Source organism: Sabethes cyaneus, chromosome 2 (genome assembly GCF_943734655.1).
Source record: "Sabethes cyaneus chromosome 2, idSabCyanKW18_F2, whole genome shotgun sequence".
NCBI lineage: Eukaryota > Metazoa > Arthropoda > Insecta > Diptera > Culicidae > Sabethes > Sabethes cyaneus.
Genome location: NC_071354.1, coordinates 130,153,545 through 130,167,341, shown reverse-complemented (window position 1 = coordinate 130,167,341; position 13,797 = coordinate 130,153,545). Strand labels below are relative to the sequence as shown.

Below are 13,797 nucleotides of genomic sequence, written 5' to 3'. Positions count from 1 at the left end.
ACAGACAGACAGACAGACAGACAGACAGACAGACAGACAGACAGACAGACAGACAGACAGACAGACAGACAGACAGACAGACAGACAGACAGACAGACAGACAGACAGACAGACAGACAGACAGACAGACAGACAGACAGACAGACAGACAGACAGACAGACAGACAGACAGACAGACAGACAGACAGACAGACAGACAGACAGACAGACAGACAGACAGACAGACAGACAGACAGACAGACAGACAGACAGACAGACAGACAGACAGACAGACAGACAGACAGACAGACAGACAGACAGACAGACAGACAGACAGACAGACAGACAGACAGACAGACAGACAGACAGACAGACAGACAGACAGACAGACAGACAGACAGACAGACAGACAGACAGACAGACAGACAGACAGACAGACAGACAGACAGACAGACAGACAGACAGACAGACAGACAGACAGACAGACAGACAGACAGACAGACAGACAGACAGACAGACAGACAGACAGACAGACAGACAGACAGACAGACAGACAGACAGACAGACAGACAGACAGACAGACAGACAGACAGACAGACAGACAGACAGACAGACAGACAGACAGACAGACAGACAGACAGACAGACAGACAGACAGACAGACAGACAGACAGACAGACAGACAGACAGACAGACAGACAGACAGACAGACAGACAGACAGACAGACAGACAGACAGACAGACAGACAGACAGACAGACAGACAGACAGACAGACAGACAGACAGACAGACAGACAGACAGACAGACAGACAGACAGACAGACAGACAGACAGACAGACAGACAGACAGACAGACAGACAGACAGACAGACAGACAGACAGACAGACAGACAGACAGACAGACAGACAGACAGACAGACAGACAGACAGACAGACAGACAGACAGACAGACAGACAGACAGACAGACAGACAGACAGACAGACAGACAGACAGACAGACAGACAGACAGACAGACAGACAGACAGACAGACAGACAGACAGACAGACAGACAGACAGACAGACAGACAGACAGACAGACAGACAGACAGACAGACAGACAGACAGACAGACAGACAGACAGACAGACAGACAGACAGACAGACAGACAGACAGACAGACAGACAGACAGACAGACAGACAGACAGACAGACAGACAGACAGACAGAAATCCTTTTTTATAGGTATAGAACAATTTTAAGACTACTGAAACTAATTAGAAAGCAGTTAAACACAGCCTTTTAGCTATAATTTAACTAATTTTAGCTGTTATCTTCGGTATACTGGCTGATTCTAAGTTGTCGCCGTTTAGTTTAGTTTAGTCCGCTAAATTTTGACAATTTCACACCCCTGACGATAACAAAGTAAAATAATATTCAAATTACCCACACACACACTGGCTAATTTAAATTATTTCATGACATGCTCATTTTATTCATACTAAAAATAGGCATGTTTTTGATAATTTGGCGTCGGTATAAAAGCAATGTTTCGCTGGGGGTTAGACTGGCATCACTTGAGTTTTACTACGAAGACGAAGCATTAGTTAATTGTGTTATTAAACACTGTACATGTAAGTAAATTATTCATTTTCATACTACAAAAGTTCAATTCAGTGGACAATGTAGTCTAAGTCCCCCCTAACAAAAAATCATTCATTATGTCAGATATTTTAAGACATATCAAGCCTACCATGAATTGTCAAATGTCAAAATAATAAACAAACGTGAGTGACGTTGATGCGCAGCCCGATGTAACTTTTCGCGAGTAGGTTTTAAGCTTCAATTTTCAGAAGAAGTTTCAAACTAAGTTTTATGATTTTACATATTTTTACTGGTATTGTTTGTCATCAGTAAGACTTAAGTAGAAATAAGTTAGAGTAGTAAATGTATAAAAGTCGCCGTCTTAAAAAAACGTGTGCTATGGGGGTAAGACCGGCACCCTTCGAACGGGGAAAGACAGGCATACTTGCAGGTCACCGGCAACACCAACAGTCTGCGGTTGTCTCATCCTGAATCATATTGAACTCGTTCACAGTCCTTTATAGAAAAAAAAAGATATGATTCAATGTTATGGTAACCCGTTATTATGGTTACCGTACATGTACCGTATTAATGGTTATCGTTCGAGCAACAAATCAGAAAACTGACCACTGTTTAGAAGGTTTACGGAACTTATTCGGTTCTGCTCAATTAAGTCCTAGGTACACGATTTGACTTGTCTTGTGTTTGTCATTGAATTTTAGTAGGGGAACTGGGGGGAAAATGAACACCCTTAGCAATTTCGCCATTTGCTTCCCCAGGAACCAACCAAATGCTGAACGCACTACATGAATTGAAAGCTGGATCCATATTCCACGTAGCAAAATATAAAGATGTTTGAAAAAGGACGATTTGTCATGAAAAATTCCTTATTTTCGAAAGTGTCATATTCGAGCCAGATTTTTTTCGTGTGGGTAAAATGAACATGCAGTGAGGGCAAAATGAACATGTCATAGAAAACTAAAGTTAACATGCAGTTTGGATAAATTAAGCATTATTTTACCTTATCATTCTACATAAGCTGTAGATATTCAACAAGGCTGCTGAAAATAAAATAAAACTCCACAAAGTTAACATAAGGTATCTTCGCCACGTTCATACAATGCTTAATTTTAAACTCGCTTCACCGGTCATTTTCCGTCATTTTTCGAGAGACTCGATCATTTTTATTGATTGAATTGTAATTAGGTCCTGGCTGCTGATAAATGGAAATTAAAACATCATTATACACATTGTTCATTTTGCCCCCATAGTGAAGTGTTCATTTTGCCCTCAAAACACCAATTGTTTTCTAGTGTTTATTATAAACAAAGAGTTGATAAAAATATTTGGAATTTTCGACAGATCCGCAGGACAGTGATAAGCAAACAACACTAAATGATACCAATAGTCGTAATTTTATTTGTTTCGCCAAAAAAGCTTATATACTATTATTGGAAATTACCATCGGCGTCAGTTGTCAACAAATATTTTTTACTTTTTCAATTTATTTCACATTAGAAAGCTTATGATCACCACATATTGTCTCAAACAGCTTGAAATACTTCTAGGAGAAGATACCTATTGATCTGGAACAGATTTTAATCGGTTTACTGGGAATTTGGCTACCTGCTCATTTTACCCACCCTGTTCATTTTACCCACAGTTCCCCTATGATTCGCGGTAGCACATGATGGGTTTAGTTAATATTAAATTGCTTCCATTCTCATATTCTGTATTCACGTATTCTGCCCATATCTTCGGAATTTGTTAACCGATTTCAACCATAACCAATAACGACGTATTACATTATCACTTTTCATATGGATGTGACTGCTTACAAATCGGTTCAGTAGTTGCAGAGTAAATCAATTGTCTAAATTACCTGCCGGTCTTACCCCCATGGGATGCCGGTTTCAGTTGCACTGCATGATGAACACCATTTTTTATGCGTTTACCCCTGTAATCTGCAATATGAAATGTAAATGGAACTTTTAAATCTTCCACCGTATCCAGCGGCTGGTTGGTTTCTGAAAGAACAAACGGCTTAGTGTGTCTATTTTACTCTCAGTTTCCTATTTTTTAAGCAAGCCCCTATGCATGAACGAATAATCGAATTCAGTTTTCAGTTTAAATAAATAGTTTCAATGTACAAAACTATATTGCCAATCCCTATTCCTAATCGAAACATCGCTATTTAGTTCGCTGATATAGCCGTATAGCCCAATGGTGCGTGTTTTAACTTTCCTTTATGTTATTTACATGTTTCTTCTCAAGTGTTATCAGTAGAATTCCCAATACGAGCAAACAACGAACGGAGATAAGACGATTTTATAAGTGTGTGCTCAATATAAGCAACTTTCAGGAAGATTAAGGATTTTAGTAGTAATCCAAATTTGTTAAAAGTCGGTCGAGTGTGCTGAGGAGTAGTGTGCTTTTTAAAATCTCTAAACTCTGCTAAAAGAATATTGTGAAGCGCTCTCAAACAAAGCATGACTATTGCCGAACAAAAATCTTGTACCAATCGGCAGCAGCAGGGTCAGCTTTGTAATAACATATATCCTAATCAACAAGTGCAACAAACTATGCAGAATAACAACCCGCAGCAGAATACGTATGCAATTAATTCAAGCAAGCCTCTAAAAAAACAAACTAGTGCGTTGGATAATATTGCTTTTCATCTCGGAATTAAAGATTCAGACAGCGATCAAGCTAATGATCGAAATCTTTATGTAACACTATCGTGTAAGTTGGAGATGATTATAGCTTAATAATGAAAATGTGGCACGTTTCCCAATCATTTGTGAAGTGCATATAATAAACGTTGTTTCAAGTGTAGATGCAACCAAAAGGCATTGAAACGTTTGTATACAATTTTCTCACGAAGTGCAAAATATGAATTCAAATCATTGCTCAGCTCATCTTTAAGTAGAATAGAATGTGCCTTTAGAACATGTACGTTCTCTACGCTTTGCGCTATCAAGAACAGATGATTATTCGCCGATGTAGAGTGTATGACCTTTCCTTATCAACCATTCTTATCCAGCGAAGTACTCTTTGAAAGCACGCATGTTTCGGCAGCAGCATGACAACCCATTCTATAGAGCATACAATCGATTGGACCATGTGTTTGGTTTTTTATATAACGTTCAGGTTACTTAAACTAACTGTGACATAAACGAACAACACTAAGTATATTGTTCACATTGGCGTGATCAGATCTGATTCGGAGATGGGGCACCAACTTTCAAAGGCACGTGTTGACTTGGAAGAATCCAATAGTCACGTGAAAATAGGTCTATTCGTTCGTCATAAATTTACTTATTGCAAAAATACCGAGTAGTTAAGTTAAAATTTCCGGATGGTACATGAAAGGTTTTTGCATGAGATGTTTTTAGGAAAATGCTGTTGTGCCCTAGTGTGTCCCTGCCTGAACACGCTAGTGATTGTTCAGCAATTTCGTCGATGTATGCTTTCATTATATTTTGAATTTTAAATACCATGCTGCATCAAAATCCGGACGGTACCAATATCCGGACACCTTCTCTAATTTATCCTCAATAAGCAATAATATATACAATTTATGAGGTGCAGCAATGTGGATTACTTTGCAAATATATCTAAGATCCTTTCAACATAATGGGTGGTTAAGTAGGCTGCGCGAAATAACTTTAATAAATCCAAACGTAACGTTGGTGTCAAACAGTGTCTTTTTTCTGCGAGTTTTTTCAGATTACTAAAAAGTAGTGCTTTCGCGATTTAAGGTTTTGGGAACTTATTATTACGAAGAAACCAACTTTTTAGGCTTTGTATCAACAAAGAAGGTTAGTTTTAATTAATTGAGACGGTGTCATTGATTGAAGCGGAAATAAAGTGTATTTTTATAAATAATTACGCTGTCCGGATTTAAAACCATGTTTTTAAATCCGGATATGTATGATGGTAACTACCTTGTGTTTTTCTTAGAAAATGAAAGGACACGTTGAACCAGGTAGAAGGTGTGGTAAGAGAAAGAGTCTCGATCCACGGAACCGTCAAAATATTTGGAAATCTTTAAGGCATTTAATGTAGAAATACTTTATCACTTTCGTTCTCTGGTTATGTAAGGGTCAGTTTAGCACTTGACTAAAATCGTACCATTAATAACACCAAAGTGGCACTAAAAGTAAAAAAAATGTATAAAGTTATGATTTTTAATACTACATTTTAGAAGTGATTAGTTGTTTACTTATAGACGTATGTATTTCTTAGACAAAACATGAGAAAGTTTTACCTGTCCGGAAAATGATTCAAAAGTGTCCGGATATTGATTCACTGAGATGTGAGGTGTCCGGATTTATGAACAAGACAAGCCAGTTTATTTCTCTTATTTTAATGTATTTTATTGAGTTTTCGTTGTAAAATTGACGTGTTATTGCAAATTTAAGCTCTACGTTTGATTACAGTACAAAGCACTTACTAGAATGTTGCGAAATTATTGTTTACGGAGCATATTAAACATATGACCTGCTTACACGGGTAGAAATTTGATCTCCAAAACGAGCAAAATGACTCATGGTTCCAGGTTTTGTGATTCTGATTTATGAAAATACACCATGAATAATAATCATGATATCACGAGCTTCTTGCAGTACAACACAACGAACTATTATTCTAACGAACATATTACTATTATGAACTATTATTCATGATTTTGTGCCGTCTGATATGGCAGTTCAGTCATAATTTGACAGGAATTGACATTTCATGATTTCATGATTTCATTCATGGCATGGGAATCAAATTTCTTTCCGTGTAAGTGTCCGGATATTGATGCAGCATGGTACCCCGTTTTCAAAACCACTATTGCATTCAATGAAGAATTGAATCTGAATATTTCACTCTTCTCTTTTAAACATTCCAAGGCCTTAAATTATCACCGAATTTCAAATAAAACAGATTCATTTTTCTCAGCATGCATTGTTTTTTATGCCTCTGAGTTTCTTATGTACAACTGCACAGTGATTTTTACCATAGTATACAAGTTCAATATATCGTGAAAATAGAACAGGAGAAAGTGATTTTCAAATTCAGGAGGTGATACTCACTTCAGGTAAAAAACAATTTTAAATGCAATTAGTGAAAAGAAAAATCTTATGTCCAACAGCTGAACGCAATAGATGCTAAACACTCAAATCAATCCGCACATAACTAATGGAAAATTTCCATATGAAAATCCTTATGATTAGGCTTATACAAATTTGAAAAAAAGTTATGTCGCCCCCCCCCCTTCAAAAATGTTCGAAATGTGAAGTGGCAAAGAAATAAATTGTTACATTATTATGTTGCGTTCTTTAGTGATAAGCAGATTTTTTACAGTTCAACGAGTGCACATCTCTAAATTATCTCATATGTGCAAAATTAAAGCAGTTATCCCGTTAGTCTTGATCAACTTTCTTTCACCAACGAAGCTTTCTGTTTCTTGCTGCAAGTCCCAGGTGACTATTTTGCTTGACCTTTAACTTACTGACGACAAAAATTGGGGTGCTTGCAATCAGATTTTTGGATCCATTTGCTTTAAATTTCGTTTCATTTTAATTCAACTTGTTTTAAAAGAACCGAATTAGTTTGAGGCATATGAGTGAAATTCGGTACCGCTTTTGTCGGAGATATTCCGAATTGCAGTGGGATTATTTTTTCCGCTCATAGGTATTAGATAAGATAAAAATAGAAATACGACAAATTAGACACTTCGGAATATCAACTATCGGTGCTTTCAGGACTCCAAATCGGTCGTTTTATTCTGTAGTGTCCAAGTACATACCCTAATTTTGGATGTTGGGAACGTAAAACTCAAAGATACAGTTTTTTTATTATGCATCAGATGCATGCAGAAAGGACGACACTGAACTGTTCGAAACATGAAATTTTCGAAATGGTTTGCATATACAAAGATAAACACGTTATTGTTGGAGAACAGGCATCAGCTGAGGAATGACCTGATATTCATGACTAAAACGTTGACCAAGAAACAAGCGGTTTCAAACGGGAATAGTTTCAGAGATATGTTTTCTTAAAACATGTCGGTAGCACAGCACTCCAAGTAAAAAAGTTGTAGGGCCTGAACGCCCATTTTCACACTATGATTAGATTGCGATACTCTTTCGTAGTCACCGAGTTCTGATCTAGTAAATGATACGGATTTGGATTATTCAAAACAAAGAACAAGGTAACTAATCGACTGACAGACAAGTTCAAAGCAAAATTCAAATGAAGTTACACGTTTGTGGCGATCCTGTGGCACTCCACTATTATCAAACTGGTTCATCTCTACCAGAATGCTTACTTTATGTGCTCGGGTTGAAAAATTTTGAAGTTTGTTAATAGTTTTGATGTTTGGTTTAGAGTGGCGTAGTGGCCTTTTAACCCAATGCTTTTCTGGCATACAAAAAATAGCTTGGTTTGGTTTGAACTGAAATTTAAGTACTATACAAAATTTTTGTATTAAATTTTTAATAATATGGATCAATAAACGCTGGTTTCTTCTCTTTTGTTTAGTTATTGAATGAATGAATGAATGGTTTGATGTTATTATTTTTTTCTTGTTCCCCCCCTTCAACAATATTTTGAGACCAGGACATAAACTTTTTTTCAAATTTATACAAGCCTTATTATGTGCCACATATAAACACAATCCGCCCAGAAGTACACATGAAAATTATATGCATATGAATAGTATGTGCAAATTTTAAAGATAAATTTTAAAAACACATAAATGGTAACTGTTTGGCACATAAATTTCATTTACTGGGCACATGGCAAAAATATATGTGTGAAACAGTGAACCAGTGAACCACAACATAAATTTTTTTATTGATTTTCACTGCTCAAACGTGTATATCAGTTTGTTACAATATCACAGGGCGCTGATATTCTATATACTCGTGCATGAAGTTCACGCTTGCTGCATTTAGTTATTATGTACGTTTGATCAAAGCAAGCAGATTTTCAATGCAAAGTAGACTGATAATCCAGAAGTTTGAACGTTATGCTGATGACAGCATTAACAGCACTGGACATAACACTTGGAAGAAAAATCAACAAAAATTATCGTACCACACATTTTGCCTGAACACTAGTACCATCTATGAAAGACATTCCCAAACATCAAAGAGCAACAGGAGTATCCCTCGAACTAGCAAATATTGACGTAGGACTACGTCTTACGGCAAGTTTTGAGATAGGGTGTCATTCCAAAAAATCGAAAAATGCGAGCGTCTCGAAAAATGAAAGGTTTTGAGCGCTAATAACTCAGCGGTTTTCCGATCGATTTTCAATATTCTTACACCAATCGATCGGAAAATCTTCTAAGAATTGACCCAAATGAAGAAAAGTATGGATTCTTGATGTTGAACTATTGAAAAATTGAAAATAATGAACCTACATTCTACCAGAATTCTCGCTTCGTGGTTGGTTGGAAGATTCTTTACGATGATCTAAACCTATACCAATTTGATATCTGTGCTTGGGAAGTAAGCCAAAACAAGTTTCCCCATTTCAACAAGATTTCTTAACACCGCGATTAAACCTAGTCCAATTTGATGTCTGTGTTAGGAAAGTGTGCCAGAAAAAATGACACAAATTCGCAGTCCCCACAGATTGCAAGTTCTTTACTGCGAGACGATTAAACCTCGGCGAATTTGATATCTGTGTTGGAAAAATGTGCTACAGCTGTAGTGTTCGGTTATAATACGACTTTGTATGCATACGCATGCTTGCCGTTTCATTAGAAGTGTAGTGAAAAGATGTGCTGTTGATAAAATAGGATTGAATTGGTAAAATCCCTTCAGCGTGGGAAACCATGGATAATAAAAACAATCTTTAATTTCAGTAAGGTAGCAGGAAAGCAATAGTTTGTGTTCTTGATTTTGTTAAATTGTTTTCATCTTTTGAGAATTGAACGTATGCAATGTTACTACTTTGATAAATGTGGCATACAACCCGTGCACTATGGGGGATTTCCATACAAGCAGGCGGACAAAAATATTTTCGAATTTTTTCTACCATTTTTGACGTTTTTCTAGTTGCTATGATTAAAATATGTTGTTAGAGTACATTTGCAAACATTTCACGAACATATTTTGAAAAGGGTTTAACTGTTTACCTTTGTCATATGTGAAAAACTAATACAGCCTGAATTCGTTAATTGGGCCACGACTGCACTCTAGCTGATTCGCTAATTGGGCCGACTGACAGTTGTTAGAAATTTCTAAATTCGAAAATTCCATACAATTTTGACATTCAAGTTTTCACATATCCCAATTAGCGAACACCCAATTAACGAACCGCCCAATTAACGAACCACCAATTAACGAAACTTTGCTGTATGGGTTATTCCATCTCAAACGTTTGAATTCGACCATCAGCGATTTCAACCAAAGTTGGTATAATTGTTCATTTCGACCCCACAACCAATTTCCCGAAGTTATACGCCGATTGATCAATTCCCCTAGCAGTGGCGCTGCTTACTTTTTTACAGATTTCCAAAAAAAGTCATTTTTCGGGCTTAAATATCTCTTCAACAGTTTGATGTGAAGACATGCCAATATACTTTTTCTATGGGTTTTTGACCGCGCAATCGAATGATGTTATCAGTTTTTATCTAATTTGTCAAGATTATACATTTTTTTGCAATTTAAAACAAAAAATGCGAATATCTCAAAACACCCCCAATTTTATTTTCAAATAAATATGCTCAATATGTTCCCCAGACAAATTGTACATAAGAATCACTTAACTAGAAAAGACAATATTGGTAGTTCGGGAGATATGGTGTTTTGAATATCCGGGACATGCGTTATTCTCTCTGAATTATTAGTAAAAGTATGTTTAAATATGTTTTCCTGAAGCTTCCAGACATTTGTATGACTAAAATGTATTTTAATGAAAAAGATGCATTTTCAACATAGAATCAACATAATAAATTTTGATGTTCTGGATACTTTTGTATGAATTTAAATAAAAGTAATAATTTCGTACAAATTTTTTAGTTCTATTATATAATTGTGCTATTTATTTGTGCAATATAATGCATTTAACTGGTAAAATTATTATGGTATTTTACTTCTGAAATTATTCGAAACTTCGAAGTAATTTTGAAAATGGCTTTATTAGCACTACGGGAAAACCTAGCCTAAAACGAACGAAATTCAGAAACGGCCTTTTCCGACCTTATGTAAAATTTTCCTGCAAATCTCATGGTGCCCACCCCTTCCTTAATTGTCATCGGAAAGTATTAAGTTTTGCTGATTTTCCCCTATTCTTAACAATATTTTAATTTAATGAAGTTTATCAGGCCAGTTAAGCTATTCATTCGTCCCATATAAGCTTTGTAAGATTTACCGAAATTGGTCCATAAGTTCAGCAGATCTAGAACATATCTTGAAATAGGCCATAGGTCTAAAAATTCAGCCCACTCAATATGGATTGCAATTTAAAATTTTCGAAGACATTTCTTCGATGAACTTAACAGGAGGGGCGCATGTTTTCTTCATAGTTCCATTAACGTTGTATGGAGGAAATCTCGATGGTGACTCCCTACTTCATATTGAAATCTGTTTAACCCAGTTTCTAAATTTGATTATACTAAATGTTTCTTCTGTTGACATAATTTCACGTTGATCAGTTAGCTGTGCGCGCGCGTTTGCGTGTGTGTGTGTGTGTGTGTGTGTGTGTGTGTGTGTGTGTGTGTGTGTGTGTGTGTGTGTGTGTGTGTGTGTGTGTGTGTGTGTGTGTGTGTGTGTGTGTGTGTGTGTGTGTGTGTGTGTGTGTGTGTGTGTGTGTGTGTGTGTGTGTGTGTGTGTGTGTGTGTGTGTGTGTGTGTGTGTGTGTGTGTGTGTGTGTGTGTGTGTGTGTGTGTGTGTGTGTGTGTGTGTGTGTGTGTGTGTGTGTGTGTGTGTGTGTGTGTGTGTACTGGAAATATATTTAAACTTGAAATCTCCCCTGGTGACTAGAAATTTTCAAAACACTATATTTCGCAGAGTGGCGCAAGGTAGCACGTAATTCTTTCATAAGTTGATAGTATATACCTGAGATTTAACTCAGAAGGAGGAATTAACCTGGAGATATCTGGAGAAAAAAAGTTCTCGACTAAGAAAGCAGAATATTCTCTTATTTTTTATATTTTCCTTCTTCTCATGCTTTTTATTATTATAATTTCTCCTTTAGCCGTCTAAACCATTTATTTTTCGGAAAGCTCATTTCATTACCTTTCTAATGATATATAATACATAAGATTTAATTTTGGAAATAGTGTTCAAAAATTGATTTGAAAGTAAACGTGTTTGAATGGTAAAAAGCGTATATGTCATATCGTTTTTCAACTTTGACAGCCTCTATCTCAGAAACAACATCGACTAGAGATTTCCTATTTTGGATTTTTCTTAATTGAAGTATTTGTTATCAATAGAAAATTTTATTAAGCGGATTAGTGAAAGTCAGTTTTCTGATTTTTGTCCGCCTGATATCTCATAGTGCCGTGTAGCATGCATATATGTTGCATATAGTATGTATACATGAAGAATCGAATGATTACAAGCATGAATACATGCTACTATCACTACAAAGAGACTTACGTAGTCCTGCGTCACCTATATATGCGGTCGTGTCTTGTACACAACCCCTCTAATTTTTTTATGGGGGACATCCTGTTCTTTCGCCGCTTTGACCAAAACGGACACATTCTCAACTAAGACCAAATTTGAAATGACGGTTTAATCGGTGCGAAGAATGGAAAACGAGTGTTATGTCTGTTTGTCTGTATTGACATGTTTCAACAACCTTACTTATACTCGCTTGTGGCCTTCAAAAGGGCCATTAGTTACAAATAACATTAAAGTCAAAGCACGTTCATCGCAAATATGACGTGCCATTCGAATGTCCTTCTCTTTTCACCTGAATGGCAACAGGCACGTAAGTTAGCTGCGTCGATTCACTGTCTTTTGCTCCAAGTATGTTTTACTAGTTTACTTTCACAGCCTACCGCTTGTTACATAGCAGAAAATATGGCACATGCGCAAAAATTTCTGTTTTATTTGTATGATAGTCCTTATCTTCCAACCACGGCAGTGAGGGGTCTCAAACCATCATAAATTCATAAATAAATAAATAACAAACATAAATTCATGCCTCCAAAAACCCTTACATCCCAATTTGGTTCCATTTGCTTGATTAGTTCGAGATTTATGAGGAAATGAGGAGTCCAGTTAGGAGTGAAAAGGACAAAAATCATAAACAATAGGGAAATGTCGTCGTGGTTGGGCCGCCTTTTTGACATTCGCCCATAACTTCCGTTTCAAAAAGAATTTTTAAAATCTAAATATGTCGTTGGAAAGGTCTAAGAATAAGCTATATTTCTGGAAAATCTTGAACTGATTGTTAAAAAAATAATAAAGTTATTGACATTCACTTGAAGACAAAAAATGTTGTCATACTTGGGCCACATTGTACAGATTGGGCCACCGCTCTTAATCTAAGAAATACGTATTGAAATTCTATGTAGAGACATCAAAAGCGTAAATTTCGTGAGCAACGGCCCTTATAAGTATAAATATCCTATTTTTAAAAACATCTTTGCAAAATTTTTGGTGATCTTGTAAAATCAATATTACTACAATCGCGTTTCCCGAAGTGTACTGCTTCAATGAAAAATCAACAACAGTCTAGGTTTTTATTATACTAATTTTGCTTTATTTCATCCCATTTCCCGCGACTGACGTTCTCTAGCGAAAATTGCGCTTCTGTGCTTAAAATTATGGTGGCCCAACCATGACTACACAAGTGGTCCGACCTTTACAATAAGCGCTTTTGTGGCATTTACCCCCTAACCCCCTTACGTCGTAACTGGACGGGATTTTTCAATATCCTTCTTATAGAGCCCAACACACTTAATAAATTTTCAATATTTATTCCGATAATTGCATTTCATGAATCATTTCTTGAAGAAAAGCTAACTGCACCTGCAAAACTTTTTTTGTATTGATTCAATCAGTGAATTCAGTACGCGTGTTTTGAATACACGATTGAAACTCACAATATTGTGAAAAGTTAGCTGTCACAGTAAGAAGTTTTACATTGCTTGTATAAACGTATCACGAGTTACTAAAACTGAAAAAATCGTGGTGGCCGACCATAACAGTGGCCCGACGATAACGGCATTACCCTATATAAATACGATTTGTTCTAATGGGTTACTATTTTTGTGAGACTTTTTTACATATACTT

General features: G+C 36.4%; 1 protein-coding gene across 4 annotated transcripts in view; it reads left to right on the top strand.

Annotated features, from left to right (window-relative positions):
• Window positions 1-3,933: 3,933 nt before the first annotated feature.
• The window catches only part of LOC128733393 (lysosome membrane protein 2-like), a 43,469-nt gene continuing 33,605 nt past the window's right edge, over window positions 3,934-13,797 (top strand). For all 4 annotated transcript variants that reach the window (XR_008411931.1, XM_053826951.1, XM_053826949.1 and 1 more), the window contains exon 1: window positions 3,934-4,281. Coding sequence is in view for 3 of the 4 variants with exons in the window: in XM_053826951.1 (XP_053682926.1) it covers window positions 4,029-4,281 (253 nt within the window). In the remaining variant the exon portion in view is untranslated. The remainder of the gene's footprint in view (window positions 4,282-13,797) is intronic.